General features: G+C 34.4%; 1 protein-coding gene across 1 annotated transcript in view; it reads left to right on the plus strand.

Annotated features, from left to right (window-relative positions):
* Positions 1–20,266, plus strand: part of PPH (pheophytinase) — a 50,441-nt gene extending 30,175 nt beyond the window's left edge. The window contains exon 5 of the mRNA XM_089797371.1: positions 19,860–20,266. Within this exon, the coding sequence (XP_089653497.1) occupies positions 19,860–20,123 (264 nt within the window). The 3' untranslated portion in view covers positions 20,124–20,266. The remainder of the gene's footprint in view (positions 1–19,859) is intronic.
* The last annotated feature ends 5,552 nt before the right edge of the window (positions 20,267–25,818 follow it).

Consider the following 25,818-nt stretch of genomic DNA (forward strand, 5'->3'; position numbering starts at 1 on the left):
TACTTAAAATGCTAGCTATGAAAAGATGTATAACAATATAAGACATAAAGATGTAAACAATAAAACAGTAAATGTAAAATAATATGTTAGAATTACTAAATACATATTGCATTGAAGGTTGAAAATTGAACAAATTTGTTTACACAGTCAAATCAGAAAATGGAAGAGTTCTATTTAATATTGTAGAATAGATATCAAAAGTATGAGTATCGAATCATAAAGATGACTCCATTGAGTAGCATGATACCAGAACAAGAGATGGGCCCTACGTACCCTTAGGGTAAGAATAGAACCCATAAAACAAATAACAAATGTTTTTTTTTAAATGCACTTTATCTATCTACCGTGACAAGGGAACCATGTGCATCCCCCTACCATTCAGTAAAATTTGATGTTTTGCCTTCTTCTCAATGTTCATTATTGATAGCTATGTGCACATACAACCACTGGAAGCGAACTTAGAAGTTAGAAGTGTATTCTTGAAACCATATCCCTGCCCTGCTGCTGGTTGCCTAATTTGATTCTGCATAAAATGGTCATGAGAGTAAATCAGGTATTTCCAGATCAATTTCTTACCTTTGTGAAATTCACGTCCTTGGGAGTAAAGCTAACCTTGACCCAGACTTCACTTTTCTTTGTCCGACTTGAATTGGGGCATTCGGTGCCTTTGGGATGCTTTAGACGGATCATATCAAGTGCAGAAAAATTTAATTCTTTTCTTCCCACTGATGGTTTTCAGGAGTGAAAAGCCTCAAACTAAAACCTCATAAGGTGGGGAATAAAACTTAATGCAGAACTTGGCTCATTTCTCAAAGGATTCAAAATCAACACTTCACTCCATAGTTGCAATTAGGGAGCCAACAAGGACCTTAAACGGTGGGAAAAAAGGCCATTCTAGACCCAAACAAGATCATCACTTCAAGAGGAACCTAGAAGAGCAGGACTAGAGTTATTAAGAAAACAAAACTACAAGGGCCAAAAGGACCAAATAGGTAATAGGTCCCATCCTTGATGGGCTGTAACGCCCCGCCAAGGGATCCAAAAAAATTAACCTAAAGTTTTACTAAGTTTGCCAAACATTTTTTTTTTTTTGAAACAAGAAAGATAGTACATACCCAACCCATCAAACACATAGTAGCGGAAGCAATAACATACAATCAACTAAAAGCATACATAACAGGTTACATTTCTTAAGGATTCCAAGACATTGACTTACATTTAAATTTAGTTAATACTAAGTCTAATAAACACCTTAGCCACATGAAAGAATAATTAAAAGTCCAAAGTCCATTTAAATAATATACATTTGTTTCGAATGCCACTTGGCAATAAAATTCGGAATGCTCAATCATCCACTGTACATGTTACAGGGTATGGAAGGCTAAAAGAATATACATATGTAGAATCTAGAAATACATCATCCTCTTCGGATCCATGGTACAAGTACAATAAAGTAATGAAACCATCCACCATACATGATATATCCATCCATCATAAATGATATAACATCCATCATGAAATATAACCATCCATCATAATGATACATAGAAAGAATGAAAGCAAATGCAGACAAAGAATGTTCTAGCAATAGTTACTAAGGATAGATCTCAACGGTAAGAGTAAAAAGCACTACCACTCGACCGTGTGGAACCTAAATGGCCGACTCCCACCGTGTTGAGGAGATAGTCTCAAGCCCCAAACAGGATATCAAATCACATAACACAAGTACTCTCTAAGTCCAGGAAATCCTAAAAGCAATCTAACTCAAAGGTTCTAAGATAGGTCCACACCTATACCCAAAGACACACAAGACATGTAGGAAACCTACTATGTAAGTGGGCAAGTGTTATCGCACAAATCACGCTAGAGTTACCTTGGTAGTCTCTCAGGACCCCGGCCTCCTAGTGATCCCTATGTGGCCACTAGTATCCTCTCGTACTGACAAGGCATACTACGGATGCAAGGTCGCAACCAAGCGTTCTCCCTACTCCCATCCTAGTTTGTACTAACACTCGAGGCATGGGCGAGAACATACAAAGACTCTTATTAGGTTCATTTTAATCCCCATTTAGTGTAATGTTTTCACTTATTAAACTACTTACAATGGGTTACCCTGGGAACCACTTAGGGCCCTGACTCCCATTGCAAGCCACTTTCCGACACTACAAGTAGATAACCTACCCTAGGCTCATAAAAGTATAAATCAAAGAATCATATAAAAATCACCTCAGTCCTATACAAGTGACTGGAAAGCATCAAGAGATAATTCACAATAATCACATTAGTTCTCTACGAGCAACTGGAAAGCATCCCAAAAAATAATACTAATCGAAGATTCATAATGGTTGAGTCAAACATGTCACAACATGACATCACCAAGAACAAAGAAAATAAACACCCCAGTCCCATCAAAGCGACTGGAAAGCAATTCAAATATAATTGATCAAGGACTAAAACTGGTTAAGTCAAGAAGGTCATACATTCACCTCAGTGTCACACAAGAACACTGGAAAGCAATAACAATCAATAGATCATCATACATCATAGAGCATACCAGACACATTACCATGGTTGGGTTTAAAAAGATCGAGATCAAAACATCATCATGACATCACAAACACAAAACCCCCGAGCCTCTGGTAACATCCTAAGATTGGTCAAAGCTAGTCAACCCCAAAACCCCAAAACATAGAGAATACACAGATAACAAAGCAGTCTTATAGTTTGGTTTGAGTTTAAGAACATATCATTGAGTTAAACAACTACGGTTTTCAATTTCCCATTTAATACATGTTTCAAGTACATAAGTCTCATAGTTCACCCTTACAGTTAACCCATTATTATATTTAAAAATTTGCGCAATTACCCCTATATTGATTTTAAGTCAATTTTCTAAAATATTACAAGAGCAATTTATTTATTTAAAATATTAAATAATACTTGTTGATTTTCAAATAAAATAATCTATGATATTGTTAAAATCAGTATTATAATAATTTAATAAATTTAAAACTTAATTAAATAGCTTCCATTATTAATTAATCTTAATTAAATTTCATTTAATTAAATTAATTAATAATTATATAAAATATTCATATTAATTCACAATTTACGATTCTAAATCATTTTAATAATAATGACTTAATAAAAAATAATACTTAAATATTATTAGACTCCTCATTCATTATCAATAATAATAATTGTTTATTTAAATTAATTTGTATTAAATTAACAAAAAAAAAAAAATAATAATAATATAATACTAAATTATCAACATTTAATATACTAAATTTATTTATTTTTTTTAAATATTAAAAAGGCATTTAACAAATTTAATTGTTAATTAATTATTAATAAAACTAAATTATAATAATAAAATTAATTAATAAATAATTAAAAAAAAAAAAACTTAACAGTACCTACCATGGGCCACAAGAAAAAGTAGCTGCGGACTGCACTTAGCAGTCGTGGTCTACTCAAGCAGATGCGGTCTACCTTAGGCAGTTGCGGACTGCTTAGCAGCCACGGTCTACATAAGCCGCAGCCGCGTGCGATGGAAGAAGGGGAGTGGGGGGGGTGGTGGCTCCTGCCTCCCAAAATTATATATATATAAAATTTTAAATCCATTAAAATTTATAAAACAATTTCAAACAATATATATATATATATATATATATATATATTTTTTGTTTAAATATATATTTTTTATTAATTTTGTAAAACAATAAGCCCCCCGAATAAAATTTAATATATGTATTTTTTTATATGATTTATTTTTTAATATCATTTGCGAATATAGTCTGATAGAATAATTACCATCAACCATTCGAATTTCCCATTTTAGAATTTTCTTTTCTTTCGAAACCCTACCTAGATTTAATTTCTCAATCTTAATTCTACGGATGGATGATTGCTCTAATGTTTTAATCTTTTCATATACAGACCAAAACAACATGCATATAAGAAATTTCAGATTAAAAGATTGAAAGAATTGTCATAGTAAAACACAGACAATTAATCCACATTCACGACGAAGACAGGTAAATAAGAGCGTAATAAATTGAGCGAATAAATGCAAGCGTCTACCTGGACACTGAGGCTAATTGCTACGCCCAAGAAGATTATAGAGAATTTCCTCCCTTCAGAACCTTCTCCTTTCCGAAAATTCCTTCCTTCTCCAAAATTCGCAGTCCTTTCCCAAAACTTCGGTCCCCCGAAAATGAACCCTCAATTGGTGATAAGGAGTTTTCTCTTAAATTCGGGGCACTAATTGTGCGATCACCCAAGAGAACTCATTGCTCACCAAACTTCCACTCTAAATTAACTTTTTTTAATTTTTCTTTAATCTTTTCCATGCACGTTTAATGAATTATTAAATTACTTTATTTAATTTTTACTTGACTTCTATTTTAATTAATTTATTAAATTTAATCATATGCACACATCATGCAACCATGAAACTTCTAATAAATTAATATTTTTTTCACTTCTTAATTAATTTGTTATATTTTAATCTCATGCATACTTTATGCAATATTTAAATTAATATCTTTTCATGCTTTAATTAATTTTCGAACATTTAATTGATAAAATATTTATCAACTTAAATAATAATAATATTTAGCATTTATTAAAAATAAACTCTAAATATATATATTATTATTAAATTAAATAAATATTATCACGTTCTAAATTTATTCTTATAACTTTTATCTTCAAATTTAATTCTTTTTATTTAATTAATTTCCCAATTAATTAATTATAATTAAATATTAAAATATCATAATAATTTTTCATTAAATTAAATCATTAATTTAATATTTTAATTAGACTTAATTAATAGAAAATTTACCAAGGACTTATAAAGTAAAATACGAAAACCTATCATAGCAAAACATATACAAAATCAAACTAAAGGGTTATAATCACGAATTAACATCATTCGATGCATTCGGAGAGTAATCAACTCAGATACTTGTCCTAATTTTCTAGGACAAATGGCTTTTAAAGGTTTAGGATTTGGACTTAAGAATTTATCTCCCCTCTCTTACCATTGAGATAATGCGATAGGGTATGCTCATCCTGGCAATTCGGGGAAGTCGATACCCGATACTTGCAACCTGCATAAAATCCATGCATGTACAAACACAATATTCTAAACTAAATAGGCAATGGCAGGAAGTGTTGCATCGTGTAGATCCCGACTAGCAGGTGACTACGACTCCCTTCCTTAACCACATCAGAAACGCCATATATAAAGAAAACAAACATGCACACCATACACATGCAGTATGGGGTAAGTATCCATAAGAAAACACATATGATAGTCTATCTAACTAATCATCATCAATAACTGAAAATCATTGTAATAATCATCATGCATAGATGAAATATAGAGCACCAAGTAATCTCATCATATATCAACTGAATCTGAAACAATATCTGATAATCTCAAAATAATGCTACTAATCATCAAACATAAAACTGGCCTAAAAGAGTTTGGCAATAAAAGCAAAAATTCAAACTAGGGCAAGCACTACATGGGCGATGTGAGAAAACATCACAACAAGACTTTTTGCCAAGACTAAGTGAATTTTGCTTGATTTTGAAATATCTAGGCCTTTTTTATTTCTACTAATTTCTACAATTGGATAGAAACCAAAATCACAACATAGTTTATTTCATGGGATTTTTGAAAAATGAAACACTGATAAATGCATCATTTGGGTCATGAGAATGACTTGTTATAAAATGGGAACAATCTGACCTTTACTTGTGACTTAGATTAGGAAGAGGTGAATACATAATATACTGCTGTATAATTCTGGAAACACTAGCTTCAAACTCATGAGAAGCTGCGATAAAAAAAGCTGCTTGATATTGGTCTCTGCATGTGATTCTCAAGGCAGGACTCAAGAACTAAGATTCCATTTGAAGGCTGCGTTTTGTACCAAGTGTCAGGCTTCAACCTTTAACATGAAAAATCAGATTAACCTGTCCTTGTATTTAACTGAACCACGTCTACCTTCTGAATGGGGTTACTGAATTTAATGATCCTGTTACTCTACACTTACAAAATTTTGAGAAGATTATGGAGTGGAAAGTCCTTGCGGTCAAGGGTTTTCCCTTTGTCCTTACGGAGGCAGTTTCTCCACTAGTTCAACACTAGAATATTTTTAGGCCTGAAATGAGGAAAGTCCTTGTGAATGAAGAATCTCCACTTGACCTGGTCTTTATAAAATTTCCACTTTGTCCTTGAAGGACTATGTTTCTCACCTGGATTATGAGGATTCCAATCTATCCCTGTATCCATGTAATCTCCCTAGTCCTTGAGAGGGTTGATTTCCCCCTTGAACCATAATGTGAATCAATGAGAAAGCAGAGTGTGAGAGTTTAGTTAGCCCTTGAACACATCGATTTTCCCTTGGGATTTTCATGTTGTTTCTACATTTTCTCACTTAGGTTAGGATTTTATTTATGTTGATTAGAACTAGTATTTAGTACAATGAAGGATGTCTTAGATGCAGTTTTGTTGAACTCGTTTAGACCAAACCACTAGGTGCTTGCTGATTGTAAGTTCGCCTTGTGTGGTTGAATGACATATTTACGAACTTCAATTATTGCTTGCACATTGATATTCATTGATGGATGTTGTTAATGGAATAGTGATAGTATGAACAGATCTACCTTTTGAGATTGCTCTAGCTTGGTTAATGTTGATGGTTAAACTAAGTCTAGTAGATTTTACAAAAAACATTCAGTTTCTTGCATTCTAGGAGCAGAATAGCTTTCTTAATCCTTTCCTTCTGTTGTTTGTTTGATTGAAAGTAGTTGATATCCATTGATTGAATAACTTGAGTCCCTTTGTGATACCAGCATATCACATCATTAAAATTGAGTGGAAGTCCACAACATGAAGGAACCTTGAGGTTGCCTCATTTGATGACGTGATTCGAATACATTGTTTAGCATATGAGCTCCTTGTTCAAGAGAGCAATGGGGATTTATTGTTTCATCTTGGAATATTAAGTATTTGATTCTGCATGTAGTGGCATAAAACCCACATCAATACAACCCTTTGAAAGTCACTACCCTTCATAACTTTTGCCTTTTGAAGGAGTCATGTTATTATTTTCTTCTCTGTTTATTCTTTCTTGATTCACCTCTTCCCCTTTCTCTTTTTCTTTCCTTCCCATTTCAATTGAAGTTTTCTTCTCCCTTTTCTAATCTCTCTCCTGCTTGAGGGAGTCATGGCTTCTCATCTCATGCCTTTTGATCATTCATTTAACTTAAGTAAATTTAAGTTACGGTTGAATTTTATTCTTTTATCATCAGTGTTAAATTATTATTTAAAATTTGTTAAGTTTTATTTTCATTAGTATTTTAATTATTAAATCCTATCTTCAAAAAGGGGACATTACATATTTCCACAGTCCATGTTATTGGAATCACTAATGCTTCTAGATGCAATTGTGTGAGTTTTTCAACAGTTGATATTGCAAATTTGTTCCTGCTGTACTATTTTATATCTTTACCCCTGTATTTTTTGTGTTTGTTTGAGAAAATAAGATGAAGATGCAGAAAGTGTTTTGTGTCTGAAATCTTGAATTCATTCACCTTGTTTGTTGCATATATAGAATAAGCATTGAAATATAGAAAAATGGACTATTCATTTGCATTTAACCATGCATATTGTAATTACGAACTCAATAAGCATTCAGTAACAAATTGAAATCAGATTTGTATTGTTATTTATAGATCTAGAAGTGTCACCAACCATAAATAGAATGCTCAGAAAGTGATCAGCACCAAACTAGGCACCAAAATGAGACTAAGGTAATTCTCCAGAAGATATTTTAAGCCTCCAAACTCAGTCAAATAGACTCCAGCATTCTCAATCTTCAATCAGCACTACAAAACACCAATGCTAAGAGTTTCCAACACCCCAAATGCAGACCTAAACCAAACTCCAAAACTCATGTGACAGAAGGAGAGTCTATGGCCATCTAGGAAGGGCAATTTGCCTTAGAAAATCAGCACTTCACCAAAAACCATAAATGAATGCTCAAAAGGCAGTGCACAACTTTGGGGAATGCAATGAAACGATACCATAAGTGAAAACTCACTCTTACTGAGTTCTGAGCAAAAATATGATATCCAGTATTTCTGAAAAAGCACACCAGCAAACTGAAAACACAACAAAACACTATAAAATATAGTCTGAACTCCAAGAAAGCTCACACTACACCAAAAACTAAATACTCAATTTAGAATTTTTTATAAATATTCATCATCTTAAAAACCAAATCAACAAACCAAGCTAACATCACTGTCAATCTCAAACCAAGTACACCAACCAGCTAGAGTGGATATTCCACCACCAAAACCAGCAACCAAGAAGGTGGTTTTTGTCCACAATCAGCAAAATAACTCTTAGAGCTCATTCCGGTAGGATCTCCTTAAGTTGGCAAATTCATATATCTGAATGAGAGTTAAATTTGTGAGAGGGAAGAATTAGGGCAACAGATATTTGTCATTTGAATTTGAATCTATTCCTCCTCATCACACTTTCTGAAATGGGATGAAATTCCCCCATTAGGTCCAACCCCTTTTAAGCTCACAACATAGTTTTTTTAAATCACTTTATCTTTCCCTAGTCAATATCTTTTAGTTCAATTTAAAACTCAGTATTGGAGTCTAATTTGCTTTTTAGAAACAACTTTAAAGGATCCTCTTCCCCTAGGAGTAGGTATATAGGGAACACACTATAAAGTATAAACACAATACCCTTCACTGTAGTTATAAAATGACTTTGTTAAAGTACATGTAAGTGAAATAAATCAAATATTATTTTGGTAACCTTGGAAATCTCCAAGGCAACAAACTAGAAAGCATTGCTCTCTGAGCTGAGACGAGATAGAAACCAAGACAAAGTGCTAAATGTAACACTTATAAAAAATAGCAATATGCTAAGAATAGAAACACTTGTGGAAAGCACTGAAAAGACCTGCAAGAGCTCTCCTCAATAGATTGAGTCCCCTAACCACATCCACTTAGCCTACGAGAACTCAAGACTGGGCTATCAGAAACGTCAAATTGACTAAGTGTAAGAAGGGGACATTACACCTTTTTTATTCTAATAGGCTTTTCCAAAGTTTCCCGATTCTACAGCACTGAATTTATTAAGGAATCCACTGAGACTTCATATGAACAAAGACATGTTTTAGAGTCCACAGGGTAGTAACTTGGGATGACATTGTAACATAGGATACACGATTATATAAAAAAGGTTATGCCTTTCTTACATTTACATACCAAAGATGTGAGTGTTGTCCTGTTAGTGAAATAAGGTTCCTTCCGGCAAAGGTTGATGGTACACTGGTTTTATCATCACTCTGGAAGTGATCAAGAGTTCTTTTTCATGAACTACTCTGCCCTCTTTTTGATATTAGGAAAATGACCTTTTCAATTCCATGGAGGGAGAGTTACCAAATCCTGGGTTCTTGTTTTCTGGTAATTGTTTTGAGTTAAATCCTATTTCATGTAAGGGTTTTATGCCTGCTAGAATGCATGGTGACATGCCAGCAAACCACTAAACTACAGATGGACCGTTTCCACAAAATATTCTTAGCTACATTGGTATGATTATTTATGTTTTATCTTAGAAAAGCTATTACATTAAATGATTGGGGAAGATACACAGATGTAAGTAATAAACTATTGAGTGGAGTCACTGAACGTTAAACATTTATACCAGTATGCACATATAAGATAGCTTGAACCAGACTAATGGCAGCAATGATGATTTATAACTGACATACATCCAGGATATCCAGATTCCATAATCTCTTGGAGGAGCAGTGGGTTCATTGTGTAGTCAACAATGCAATTCCAAAGTAACTTTGATATAGTTTTCAATGTGGGGAACATGGGCTAAATCTGTGTTTACATCCCGTGTTATGATTCAGTTTTTTGGGCTTGGGGTTTCCATACCAGTCAGAACAGCGCCATGTTTGCATTCACATGTTGTTGATTCTTGAGGTTGCCAGCATCCCACTTATCTTGAGCTGAAACAGTAAGGACTTCTTTTAATAAATTAGGTACCATTTTAGGCCGACAATTAAACATAAAAAGATCCCTGCGCTTGTAACTATAGGTCGTATATAGATACTGGATACAATATGAGAACTCTTTATTGATGTTGATGTTTTGTAGCTTTTGTCAGATAAATTCTAGCGTAGATATGTATATATATTTAATATATGTGAGATGCGCGCGCGCACACACACACACACACATATATACATACACACACACGTATATATACACACACCCACACACACACGTATATTTCATTATTATTTATATATTAGAGAAAGAGATTATATATATATATATATATATATATATATATATATATATATATATATATATATAAAATTTGTGTATATATAATTATAATGATTATTATTAGGAATGGACATGTCCCTGAAGAGATATGTCTATTCATAACTCATTCTCCATATAAATATAATGGATTGCTGCAATTGGAATACACATACCAAAAACATGGCAGTGCTATTACATTTGCAGTGATCCCGGAAAACTAACATGGTATTAGAGCAGGGCTGCAAATGTAAGAAAATAAGAGATGCAATAGAAATAAATACCTCAAGAAGGAGATTGAAACAAACGTCCAAATTGCATAAAAGCCATTATGATGCACATTTCCATTTCTAGTGCCTGAATGTGCTAATAGTGCAATGTTGTTCTCTTCTAATTTGTGGGATCCCCTATTGACATAATTAACAAAAATAAAAGAATAATTCAGTGGGAAAGCTCCACAGGTCTGGCTCGACTAATGTTTTAAGTCGTGTCTACATTGCAAAATATATATGAGATCACATGAAATGCCTTAATTTGCGACTCACTCTGTACTTTCTACCTTATGCACTGGCCACATTATTCCATTTTTGTTGTCAATTGTTTAAAACCCCCCTGGATCGATTGTGGAGAAAAAAGAAGAAAGAATCATGGTGACAGAATTGTTAAGCATTCAGCCTAGCGAGCTCATGTTTCCATTCGTAGTTGGTGAAGCTTGACATGTGTATTGGCGATCTTGTAGATAAGATGCCACTTTTTTTTTGGCATTTTAGGGCCTTTTAAATGCAATTGTCGGTAATACAGGGTATGTCTGATTTTGTTGCCCCACGCCAGTTCAGCTGGTTCTAATTATGATGCTGGAGGATCGTGGGGTAACCGATAAGGGACTCATAAAAGTTATCAGATATATGAGGAGGAAATTCAAGAAGTCTGTGTGAGTGGGAAAATATATTCAAAGGTGATCGGTAAGGTCAATCGATCCTTTCTACATGATAGGAAATGACATGGATCCCTCCAAAGTGGGAAATGTTTGGACGACATATAATGAATTATACCAACTGCTCGGAATCAAGGGGGACCCACCCAACACAATGAAGGTATAATATAAGGAAAGAAGCACAATTTCAAACATAGAAATTCCTCCTTAACCATCGCACACGTCTTGTGGGTACAAAGGGAACTAGTGACAAATGAGCGGGGGTTGAATGGGGTAATTATTAGAAGTGTGAATTAATAATTAAAGAGAGGATACGTTATAAATATAATCATACATATTTACATGGCATTTATTTATAATTGATAAATATTTGATAAGAGACACTGATTGATAAGTAATTATTATGAGAGTCATACTAAACTAAGACAATTGTCTAAAACTATAAGAGCTATATGCCCTGATGTTTTCTTCCAAGTATGTTCTTGCAGGAAGAGGGAGATTGAGATTTAGAGGGAGCCTGCCATTTCATTAGAGACAACCTTGAAAGAGAGGGATGATGCAGGAGCATTGACACATGCAAGGATCCCTATATAAGACAAAAGATGGATTAGGGGCAAAGAAGACTATGAACCAATAAATTGACATGTGTTGAAGCCAATCATGGCCTTAGGAGGCCTTAAGGATGCTCAAAAATGTAATTAATCCTAAAGGGCCTGTTAAAGACCTTAGGATCTTTAGTAGTGAATTAAGGGTAGAAGGGAGATATGGATTCAAGTAAGTCTTTAGAAGTCCTAGAAGGATTTAAGATCGGTTAAATTAGTCTTGAGGACCTAATAGATAAGTTTGAGGAGTTAAATAGTTGTTTTATGCAATAAATTGTAAGTTGGAGAATTCAAATATTTGAATCCCAATGGTTAGTGCATTTTGGGGGGAAGGTAATTTTAAAGAGTTTTAAGCCTAACTAAGCATGGAAACCGATTCCAGTCGGTTGGGATAGTTGCTAGGAGAGTTTTTAAGTTCATTTGGAGGCATTGTATGGCAGGCAACATTGCGAATCATTCATTTTTTACGGACTGTGCAAAGAAGATCAATAGAAACTCCATTTTGTTGATGAAATCTTGAAGTTTTCTATTTAGTTTTGTGATCGAGTGATGTCCCGAACATTGTTGGACATTATACCTTGTGTGGATCCATTTTAAATGCTTTGAAGTCCATTGTTGATCTCTGATTTTGCAATTTAGTGCTGACAGCATTAGGAGTAGTGCTCTTTTTACTAGTTTTTGATAAGAACTAATGGATGGATGATCATTCCATGAATGACATTGCTGATTCTCATGGAATGACTCATCCCGGACTTGTACAATGATATTCTAACACTGACATGTGTAGATGAGAGTTTGTTTGATGGTGATCATCCAAGAAGGAAGTGTTAATGGTGAATGGAGATGTAGGTATGGAGCAGCAGTAGAGAATCTGTCTGAAGGAGGGGCAAGTTTTATGATTTGGTGTCTAGATACACCCTATACAAGGTGAATCCACTCTTGTTTGATCCCAGAAGTGTGGGGGCAACATTTAATTAGAAAACCCTAGTTTGAGAGGGTTTTGGGGGGCAATTTGGGGCTTTTGGTGTTGCAGAGACTTTGGGTCTAATTCTCTTGGATTTGCGACATTCATGACCTTAGAAGAGACTGTCTAGAGTGGGGAGTTTGGGGAGTGCAAAGAGCTTAAAGTTCCTTTGGTAAATTGCTCACTTTCTATGCATTTTAGAGCTACAGTATAGTGACAGAAGGGTTTGGTCCAAAGGAACCCTAGGTAACCTTTTGATATGTTGAAATATGGCCAAACGGGTATATGAAAATCTATAGAGTTAGGTTTGGACTTTGGGAAAGTTGGGAGGAAGTTAAGGATCTTTATTGTTGGAGGTCTAATAGGGGCTACTAGGCCTATAGTAGGCAGTTTGAAGGGATCAGAAGGGTTGGAGAGTTGAGAATAGTTTGAAACCCTAAGAATCCTTAAATCTAAGCTAATACCATCAAAATATATCAACCCTATCACTTGACACCTTGGTGAGGAGTTCTTGTTAGGTTTTGAAGACATTGAAGTACTTGAGGCCTTGGGAAACATTGGTTAACCTTCACAAATTTATAAGCGTGTAGTTGGGCCATTCATCCACCACCCTTACCTCTGCATCAAGGGAGCAGAGAGAGGATATGGTTCAGTCAACCTTTAGTGATCTCAGTCATATTGATTCAAAGGGAGTAGACTATGTTGAGATGGATTCTCCAGTGATCAATGAATTGGTGCAGTCAAGAGGACTATGATTCATGAATATACTTCATGACTATTTGGGCCTAATTCTTGTGTACATCACGAGGAATTGATAACTTCCAAATGATTATCCCTTGTATCTGTAGAAGTTATTGAAAGGTGATGATCTTTCAATAACTTGACCTTCTATTGTGATATACATTTTATGATATTTGAATTAGATCATAATAGATTATAAACTTGCATAGTGGGTTAAGTTCCTTCAACCTATTGTGATGGACATCTTATTATGTCTAAGCAGATCACAATAGGAGATTACTTGCATTGTGGATTAAGTTCTTTAAACAGACCGTGGCTGTTCATATGGTAAGTATCATTGAGAATGCGTGTGTACATATCTTCTGAATTTTTTAAGTATTTGGTGAATACCATATGTTGATATTCTAGAGGCCAATACTTCTGATATCAAATGTGATACCAAAATGTGAATATCTTCTGATCACAGATATTCTTATATTACATTGAAGTAATACCTAACCATGTGTTTATCCTCCCTAACTAAGAGGTAGTGTTGATGTTTTGTAGCTTCTGTCGGATACATTCCAGTGAAGATATGTATATATATTTAATATATGTGAGATATACATAAATATATATATATCTATATATATTTAATATATGTGAGATGTATATAAATATATATTTCATTATTACTTATATATTAGAGAAAGATAATATACATAATCTGTGTATATATAATTATAATGATCATTATTAGGAATGGACATGTCCCTGAAGTGACATGTCTATTCATAACTCATTCTCCATATAAATATAAAAGATTGCTGCAATTGAAAAACACATACCAAAAACATGGCAGTGCTATTACATTTGCAGCGATCCCAGAAAACTAACAATCGAGACCAAGCAAATGAAACTCAAACAAACTCTGAATACTGTCATTCTGTGCTGGATTCATAAAATTGTTTGGTGCCATGAGATTGGGATAAATGTTTTCTTTAATAGGGTCAGCTTCACAGCCTTCCACATGCACTAGCTTTCCCTCAGATGCTATTGATCTACCTGTGCCTTGTAAAATGCGGAGTTCACTCTTTGTATTTGTCAAAGATGATCTACAAAAGCTTCTGTATTAAATTAGATAGCTTAGAGTCTTTTTCACGGTTCCAGTTTCAAATGAAATTAGGTATACTAATATGATGCCATCCATTAAGTCTGAAATATGATGACATACCAACTAGTATACATAATTGTATAATGAGATTGATAGTTGAAATGGGAAACTAAAATAAAATGCAGAGGTATTTTTAAAACAGAGTGGACCAGCTTGCATTATCTTGGTACATTTGCTAGCAGGTAAGACAATGGGCAAACTAGAATTCTTTAGAACAGAGTATTAAAGATAGGAACAAGTTCTTCTGTTATAACTTATTGCTAATTGTTAGTGGGGAGAAGGGCAATTGGTGAAGTATTATTTAATTTTCTGTTCTGGATGGTTCAGCATTGATCATATGAACACTTGATAGCTGCATATATGTATGAATATCGTATCTTGCATGTTGTAAATCTTTCCACATAAAGATTCTTTCTTGAATTGCTAGAGTAAAAAATAGTGATCAGTTGGTTACAGTTTGTTTCACTTGATCTTATGCATTTTATTGGTCAGGATATTACATCGCTGCCTACAGAGACATATATGTGATTGTTGAATTTGTATCTACTCATCCTGATTCCCGTAGCAAATAGCAGGATTTTTTTGTGAACAGACAAATTAAGATCGAAGGCCTCCCTCATTCAGGGACGAATATACTAGAGAACAAAAATGTATGATAGGTGTTAGAGGCTGTCACACTTTTGATTGTTAATGGCTCAATCCATAGAAACAAAAATCTGCGAAAAATCACGATTATACTTGATTAATCAAGAATCGCAAATGCTGCTAGTTTATTCCCCCAAAAGTTGTGGTACAACTATCTGGTCAACAATTATCAACAATTTTTGTTGATCTTGTCAACAATTATCAACAATTTTTTTTGCCATTTTTTGGGTGATTAATTTGTTAAAATTCATGATAAATAGGCAAAATGTTCCTATACAGTAGTTTTCACAGAGTAAGTGCAAATTCAAGGGGCATTCATCAAGAAAGGGATTGCATTAGAGGCAGGTTTTCATGCATATTCATAAAACCCTACATGACGGTATTTTTCTGTTTCTTCATTCAATATTTGTGAGAAAAAATTCACATTGAATATGAGATGTCTTTCAATGTTAGAAAGGTTCTAGAATTTCTTTAGATATTGGTGAGATCGAATAACAGTGAAGAGCTTTTCTTTCATGTGTTTGTTGCATTTGATTAGTCATATTTTTTAAAGATATGGACAATGCTATTGGATTGATAGGGCAGATCTATTCACTTATTTTAGAGAGGCAGAGATATCAAGGGTCTGTTCATAAAGAGTATCCACTATCTCTTAAAAGTTTATTACACTGGTCTAGATAAGGGTTTCACCCCTTTTTCAAAGTTTTCACCCCTTTTTCAAAGTTTTCACTGTGTATCATTTTTTTTTTTCCCTCAAAATCTTGGTTCAATTTCATTCGTTAAACAGAGTATGAAACAGATCCTCCTCCAGGATTTATTTATGTTTTGATGGTTATCAATGAGTGTTGTATGAAAAGATTGATTGACTGTCCTTGAAGAGTTTTTCTCACTATTTGAATGGAACATTCACTGTCAAAAGATGTGATCTATTCATTGTTAGAAGAAAATAGAGATCTGAACATATGTTAGGCAAGGAATAGATATAGTTGTAAAGAGTACTTTTAGTAATATGCATAAGGATACATGTTATCATGACAAAGAGAAGCAATATGCAGAACAGTCCTACTGACTGTCATAAAAAGTGAAAGGAAGCCTTGCTACCTGTGTGTTCTTGTCAAAAGATTAAGACAAATGTGCAATCTAAAATGTAGAAGTGATACAAGGTCAATGAAGCTTACAAAAACAGTGATTGGGAAACCACACAACAGGTAAATTTGTTGTCAAGAGAAGAAATTTGCAAGCGAATGCATAATGATGCAATGAAGCACAATAACTCCAGTACAACACAAGCATATGAGACCAATTTGTTTTGGAAAGATTGGTGATGAATCTCAGCATTAGAGAGAAGCCATCCATTCATAGAAAGACTCCCATCTTAGGAAGATTAGAGAAGAAAGAATATGTAATACATCAAGATTCAAGATTTCTAGTACAAGTCTTTATGCTTTCACGTAGTGAGAAACAAGTAAATAGGAGTTTAGACCTAATAGAAAAGCAAAATTCTCTCCAATGAGATTGTAATGATCAGAGGAAATCCTGTGGTAAGTTAGGTAATGGATTTAGTTCAGGTTTTGGGTTTGTTGCAAGGAAATGGAAAACCCACTAAAGAAAATTCATTGGGTTTTATACAATCCCTTCTATTTTCTACATTTAATGGGTTGAACTCTATTTTTATTTTCTTTCAGTATATCTATGCTATAGAAATGGCTCTGAATTTTAAAGAAATAGTTTTGGATTGCTTTTCTTTGTTTTTTTTCTTTTTTGGTAAATCCCAAATTATCCCCATTTTTCAACAACTCCTACACTTTTGGTTTGGTGATTTATTCCAACAACGATTAATGCTTCTATGGCTCAATCAACAGACCCAGGACGGAATGATGTAACTTGTCAAATCTCCTCTCAAGTATGTTCGTCTCAACTATTTTATAAAACAAATCAGGAATGTGATCATCATTTCTTCATGTTGAAGAGTACAGCCACGGGGAGCAGTTAGCATCTTCCCCATGGATCCCTGTAACACAAGAATTTTGTTTTCAAAGAACTGTGTTTTGTAAGCTACCCAATCTATATAAAAGGGACTTTTCTTCTAATACTGTATCTGAAGGCTTGCTGCAAAGGGGGCAATCAGAAATTGAATTCATGTTTAGCTTGGAAGCAGTTTCTAAAGACCTTCCAATACTACTGTGAAGCCATAAATCAAACCTACTAGGTGCCACCCTAATGCATTGAAATACATAAACTTTGAATGCTATATTGGTTTACCACTTTCTTTTCAAAAGAGATTTGAGATTTCAAATGAAGTACAACAAAACTGACAGTTAGACTATTGCTACTAGTATTGAAACTCCATTTGTCCTTAAGCATTTGATTTCCATGTTAATAGAATAACCCCATGTCCCTAAGCTGCTGCTTAAGTGCATTCTCATGGAAAATTAAAATCTTTTCCTATTTTTGCGGAGCAGCTTGTCATTAGGGAAATGAAAATAGTTGTGAAGAAAATTGGGGGCTTAAAAGAAGCAATGGCTTCTTATTAAAAAAATCTGTTAGGTGTCTTCATAAAATTATTTGAATTTCCCTCCTTTATTTGCTGCTAAATTTTTACTCTTTCCTGTATCACCAATATTCCCTCCAAATTTTATGACAAAAACAATATTAAAATGCTAAAAAAAAGCTGCAAAATTAGCAGTTGCCTGGGGCCACCAGCTCCACAAATTATTCGTTAAAATATTATGCAGTGACTGCTACCCAAAATAAGCTAGGTACCTGCACGGGGCCTTATATTATTAATGATTAATTTCAAGACTGTTTTGTGTTTTATATTCATATTGTGGGATCTTTTATGAAGGTGAATGTTCCCAAGAGTTATTATTATTTACTGTAACATATTTGTTTTAGCTGTATATCTTTCTCCGCCTTGCTTCAGCTCCTCTTCTCCAAATGTATTCACATTTTTCAACTATTATCAAATAAAGTATTTCCGACATTCTCTGAGGATGCATCCCTTGGTCCTAATGACATCCCCAATGCCCTGACATGGGGGACTTGGAGGGGGTGCCTCTCCTTTTCAAGATCCACAGCTTGCTTCTACCAGTTCATAAAAGTAATGCAAAGGTCCACAATCCTAAGAAGGAAACAATGCTGAAAACCCTAAAAAGTAAAAAGAGAGTATAGAACCACTCAAGTACATGCATAAATAACATTCATAATTAGAAAGACAAAAAAAAAATTGTTTAAATTTTAGTTGATCATTTGTAGACTCATCCTCACCTCCGCGCCCCCTCATCCTCATGTCGGGGACATGGCATTCTCAAGCCCTCCACCACCTCCTATGTGCCACCATATTGCCGCAAGGGGTTTCTGCAAATAAAAGTTGCAGCTACAGAGCAACTTTGCTATGTTTAAGTATTTAGTATTATATTTTAGCAGTTGTTATACTATTATATATCATTTCATAACTAGCATTTCAAGTACTCTATGTATAGTATATTACAGAAACTCCAACCCCCGCCACCATCTCCCCACCATCCCCCTGCTGTCTCCAAATTGAAGTCCTTTTCCCCCTGTCCTGGAAACATGTCCTAACGTCCCCCAGTACCCGTGTTACACTGTTTGTAACTAATTACTAGATAGCTTATAAATTAATTTGTATCTTGTATCTGCATTTTATTTTATGCTTAAATTCTGTTGATATTTCATTCAGAGATTTAATTATGCTTTAAAATGTGGGATTACGTTCAATATATTTTTCTTCAAGATATAACTGAAGGTCTTTTTTTTGGCCATGAACCATTCTATGGTAGGCTGTAAATATTTGTGCCTATAGGCCATTCGACAGATGCTCTTATAAGTAATTAGACTAGATATGTCTCGATCTAGAAGGCACATAGATAATGCTTCAAGAATCAAGAATAGTAGATGTGGAGATAACTTTGAATGGTAGACCTGAAGATAACTTTATGTTAAAAATAACTTTGACTCATTATTAATATAAAATAAAAGATGCTAGCAACTATGTTTGATTCCCCAACATAAAAAAAACAGTGTGTTTGATTCTCATATTAAGTATTCAATTATAGACAATGTACTTGGAATAGATTGTTTCTGCATGTATATAGATAGAGAGTACTAATTTTGTGTGTCTCACTATTTTGCTAGTTGGTTCCTGTTGCCTGCCATTGGCATACTTATTCGTAGTTGTTCTTCAGTTGCACACGATAGAAAATCAGTTGCTTCCGGGTGATGGTTTATTAAAATGTAGTGATAATTGTGATCTGGGAGGGAATAATACTTGATAAATTATGTGATCTGACTAAAATATCACAGGTTGATTTGATTTGAACTTTATTCTTCATGATTGACTGCTGCAGTGTTTTTATGTGGGAGAGAATGATAGGATGGTTGTGCATCAGAGAAACTAACTATTTATTCAAACAGGTGGTGAATTTTTTGCTACGAGGTTGGATTGAGAATAGAGAATCACAAGCTTCTGTGGCTTTGCCTCTTTATGATGATCCTAGTCTGCTTCATTTGGACCTCTGGAGGGAGATAGAGTTTGAGAGGAAGGGTTTAAGGAGATCGGTGCAAGTACGTGTGGTTAGAAGCAAATCTCTGTTTTGGAAAAATTGGAAAAACTTACTATCTTTGTTTCAACCGTTGTTAAGAATATTTGGAGGTAAATCTCATAAGACACGGATCTAAATTATTGAACGATTTTGTATACAATGTATACAAAATGATTAAATGAGATGTGTCGCAACTCTCAAGTTCAAAGTTGCCTTTGTGATGATATGTGCTTAAACCTGCTTGGAATACGCTTCTATGGAAGTTTGCTTTTTGTTTAAGTAATTGGCCAAACTATGAGAGGTACCTACGAGAAAAATTAGAGCAAACTATTAGTGAATAAAACTCCACGTACTCGTAACAAGTGGCTAATTTAGAATTAAGATTTTTTGTTCCTGAAATGAGAGTGCCATAGAATACAAAAATGGACCTCTAGCTAGATCAGCGATATTCATTTGTTCAAAACATTCAGTTTTACTAATACCTTAGCAATCACAAGTAGCTCTTCAAATAAAATTAAAAATAAGTTGACAATATTTTTCAATGAACTCTAGATGCTTGTGAAACTTAATGTTCAACCTTCCATGCGCCAGTCTGATAAAACTTAGTAAAACTTGCCCAAAACTCTGATGCCCAAGTTTTAGTTTTTCTAAGTCAAATTAATGCAATAATTTTAAGATATCGCTCTCTGTTTATCATACTAATACGAGAATGATAACAGTCACGATAGCAGAATTCACACCCACAAAAATAAAATGGTAAATTTTTTTTTCATACCTACGAAAAATAAACAGTACAAATGTTTTTCTTGTTTTCCAATACAAAGTATCTACTTGTAGCAAGTACTTTTCCCCTTCACCTTCTAAGATTTCTATCTTGACATGCACTCACAAAGAAACATAGAAGTAATAAATTAATAATGATTACTTCATGCTCAAAAGGAAATGAAATTATCAAAATTCAAAATCATCGGTCCATGCTTCGAAGGTTTTTAAATATAAAATGAAGAAAATGATGAGTTAAAATTGTACATTCGTAATTTCTAATAAATTTGAATAGGACGATGTAATAAATAGCTTGGATTGTATTTAAAATACGTTAAAATTGCTAAGGAACAAATGCTTTTAGCGTCGATGGAAATATTTAATCTAATTCTACCTCAATGCTAAACATGGTGACATCTCTATCAGATCTTGCGTAGATGTGTTTTTAATCCGTTTTGGATAACATCATAAGACTATCCTCATGTATCAGCATACAGTTCTTGTGTCTCTCTGTGCAACCTTCCTCATGCATATGATGTGGTATTGTACATTGTGGTATCTATCCAAACCACATGGAAGGGGAACTTCATATCAACGTGCAATGTTGCCATACCATGGCAGCATTTATTTGAGTTTGGGGTCAATCACCAGCCCGTCCATATGACAAACCATAGGTGTGTGATATCTATTAGTATATTTGTGGAGCATAGTTGACTACTTATTTCATAAATACTAGCACTGTACAAATGTTAGGTAGAGAAGAACATTGTTAATCTTTTACCAACGCCACACAATTCGTCAAAAGTTTATACAAAGGTTGACTAGTGAACAATCATTGATAATTTTTACCAACAGAAAACTAGTCTTCCGACGTCTATGCAAAGGTTGGGTAGCGAAGATAAATGATGATAAATACCGTCCTTGACAATTGATGATAAATGAAAGTGGCAGTCACAGGGACAGACACGGTAAAAGAAGCACTGAAAATCCTTTTTTTTAAAAGGTTGAAATCATTCATGATTAATAGAAAATTACGACAGAATCATTACAGCGAGAAAAATGGACTACAATGGTAATTTTGATATTGGTATTGACTGATAAGAGGATAGCTCATCATGAAGACAATACATAAAACCTCTGCTATATTAAACTTGGACAAACGGTCCTATGAAAAGAGACCTAAAGCAAGATGGCAATGGTGGAAAAGGTAAGTACTAAGATGCTGGACAAGAATGCAAGTGAATGAAAAGTTCCAAAAGACACATCTTAGGATATTTCCCAAGGATATGTAAATTAACATAGGAAAATCTTGGGACAGTGTAAGAAGATGAAGAAAGGCACATGACCACGAATAGTGAGATATGCTCAAAGTTCAGAAAGGCAGCCATGAAACATAATCAAATGGCAGACCTTAGCACAAGGAACAGCGGCAGAGAATGGCAGGGATACATGACAATATTGATGGTAAAAGATGAAGCAATATATGCGAATTGTTTTTTTGTAAGTAGAGGAATACTCAGTGTCAACCATGGTGATGGCAGTGGCGCTGGAAAGATGAAGGTGGTGACGTTGGAAAGATGAAGAAGGTGATGTTGATGTTTTATTGTGTGCCATTTCAATATTACTAGAAAATTGGGTACAAGAAGTTGAAGAGGAGTGGAAAAATGAAGAGGAGTGGGAAAATGATGTTGCTACAAAAACATGTCATTCAACATTTACAATGTTGGGATATTGCTATCAGGATTTAACTGTGTGATTTTGAGTCAAACTCATGAAACATGGTTCAATGAGTTTGACTCAAAATCACACAGTTAAATCCTTATATCAATATCATAATTTGACCTGCTGTGGAAATTATCTCCTACTTATCAATTTACAATGTGCTTAGTTCAGATAAGTTATGTTGGAAGGGAGATGGAACATAATTTTTATGCAAGAATTCTGCTCTCAACAAAATATTCTCCTAGAACTTTACGAGGCTTTGATGGAGGTCATTTAGGATTTCTGAAGACAAGTCAACCAAGACATTTTTTTGGGAAGGCTTAAAAGGGGATATTAGAAAATTCGTGGGTGAATGATTTGATTGGTAAATAAATTAACATGAGAGAGTTAGGACTTGGGTGTTTCAAAGCCCTTAGCTATTTCTAGCTAGTGTTGGGAAGAGCTCTACATGGATTTCATTACAGTTGTCCTAGTATCTAAAGGTCAAAAAAGTCATTATTGCTATGGTCGATCTCCCCACCAAAGATATCATTATAGGTCTCCAGTAGTTAGGGAGGGAGGGAGAGAGGGAGAGAGAGAGAGGGGTATACAGGGGGAGAGGTATTGGGAGGAATAAAGAGGTAGGGAGGAGGAGAGTTAGGTAGTGAGAATCATGTAGAGAGATAAAGAGAGATTGATATTACAGGTAGTTAGGGAGGGAGGGAGGGAGGGAGGGAGGGAGAGAGAGGGGTATACAGGGGGAGAGGTATTGGGAGAAATAAAGAGGTACGGAGGAGGAGAGTTAGGTAGTGAGAATCAGGTAGAGAGATAAAGAGAGATTGATAATATATAGGGTGAGGGAGAGTTAGGTGGAGAAATAAAGAGCGGTGAGAAAAAAGTAGAAAATATAGAGATATAGAGTGTGATGCAGAGCTCTTCAATGGTTGTATAAAACTCACAATCCAATGGTTTGAATTGCACTCACCAAGACATCAAACCTAGGAGAATCATAGTCTTCTCCATTTTCTCTCAAGAAAGTCTCTTTCACCTTGCTTCCTTATGTCTTTGAGACTTCACCTTAGGCTTTTCTCTCTCTTTTCCCTTAGCCTAGTCTGTTGGCATCAAGGTTCTCTCGAGTTTCAACTTGCAAAAGACAAACACAAAACTCCAAAACTTCTTCACTTGCGTAGATGTTGTGTTAGGGTCATGTCATAAGGTCATTCAATAGGTTATGAGATGATGACAAGTTTATTTAGTAAAAGTTGTCAAATCTTGTAAAAAGGTTATCATTAATTTGTAAAAAAAATATTCAAGAATGTGAATGGGAAGAGTATAAGTTGCAAATGAGGGATGTTGGTTGGTTGTAACAATTGGAATTAGTTGCAAATGCATAAAAGTGGCCTCCCAATTCAAACTCGTAGGTTGAAGAAGTTTGGGAATAGAAGAAAACTTGTTTTGAAGCCATTGCATACTAGTTTTATGGCTTATTTATTTCCTCTAAAAACTTTGATATTTTGCCTAGTTAGACTTGGCACAAAATGCTAGAGATATAAAACTTATGTGGTTGGAAAGGTAAATGAGTTAGCTTTCATTTAATTTTTATTTGGTTCAATTCATGAAAATTTGCACAAGTTATGACCATTTTTGCAAGTGCCGATAGGAAACTATCCTAGGGTTACCAATTTTGGATAAACATTAGAACTTTCATTTCCATTGTTGGATTTGTCTGAAATTGCAGAAAACATATGTAATAGTTCCCATATACAATATCAAACAAGCAATTGGCCTAATTATATGATTTGTAAAAGTTATCAATGGTTGTTCTTAATTTGCAACATGGATAGTCAAAATTTAACCAAGTCTATACAAAGTAACCTATCCACTTTTAGTAAATGTTAAATAAAACTAAAATGGGTATCTGGAGGTGTGTTTAGATTTTTAAGGTGAAATCTACATTGAAAGTTATGCATGGTCAAATCTAATTAGGACGACTATAAGGAGAGAGATCTAATTATGAAGAAAAGTTAAAGTAATCCCCATCCTTTGCATTAGAGAGAGAAGGCTAGAGGGGAAGGAAATGAATAGAGAGAGTTAGAGACAGAGATAGATAAAGAGGTTAAGCTAGAGATAGAGGTAAAGAGGTTGGGTGAGAGAGAATTATGTGGAGAGAGAAGTAGAAGTAGATAGTGAAAGTTACACCTAAGGGGCATAGATTATACCCCAAAATGGGGAATGTATTAACCTAAAGAGATTCTAGCTCCAATAAATGAATATATGATAAATGAACTCACATTCTATAGACTATGGGTGCAATGGAAGCTTATGGAGCTTCAATTACCTTCTACTAAGTGCAATGAATGTGCATGAGCAATAGCTACCAAAGGAATTCAATTACACATGGGATGAAAGTTGCAAATGAGGAATGTTGCAAGGGAGAGAGGTAAAGAGGGAGGGAGAAGGATAAAGATAGAGAGAAAGAGTAAGTGTAATGACCCCATCTTTTAGCCTTCACGTTCTCCAAAAGCTAAGTGGAGCATAAGAGGAAATTAAATTAATTTTTTATAAAGTCATTAAATAAATTAAAAATTACAAGGGAGAAGCTTCTAGAGTGTGTATTAATTATTGGAAAGGAGGAAACCTTTAGTAATTTAATTTTCTAGAAGCACACTTAATTATTGTATTGCTAGGGAGGAGTTTCTAGAGAATGCATTAATTATTGGAAGGGGGAAGCCTCTAGTAAATGCAATTAATTAATGTTTTAGTTCCTTCTAGAAGAGTGAAGGAAAATGATAAATAAGGGTGAGAGTCTCATTGTTTAGCATTAGATGATTGTGAATTGCATTTGATAAGAGCTTGGATGTGTGAGTCACATATCTTTCTTAGCATTTGAAGACATTCATCCTCTCTTGTAACATTCTAGACGTCATTCCCTTGGGGTTTGGCCTTTGGAATACATTACTATGTATTTGATTTTATCATTTTGAGAACTAATAGTATTTCAGCAGCAGTTCAATCTTCAATTTGCATAAATTCCTTCTTGCTCATGTTGTGTGGATTGAAACCTATGCACAAACATTTAAATCGCTCTTAGCAATTGGTTTAGTTCTTGGACATTCCCAGGGCGCCCATTAAAGTGGTATCAGAGCTATAAGTGCCCATTAGAGTGGTATCAGAGCTATTTCTAGGGTATCCATTATAGTGGTATCAGAGCTATAAGTCCTGCCATTTGTGGAGATCTTTAGCATCTATGTTTGAGCATGCGACAAGGGCTTTGTAATTTTCACAATACTAGAGCAGGACAAAGTAGGAGTTCAGACTTGCAGAACGAATAGGGTAGTTCATCCATGCAGAGGGACATACAATCCGGC

Source organism: Cupressus sempervirens, chromosome 8 (assembly GCF_028749045.1).
Source record: "Cupressus sempervirens isolate cs-2001-9-10 chromosome 8, ASM2874904v1, whole genome shotgun sequence".
NCBI classification, from domain to species: Eukaryota; Viridiplantae; Streptophyta; class Pinopsida; order Cupressales; family Cupressaceae; genus Cupressus; species Cupressus sempervirens.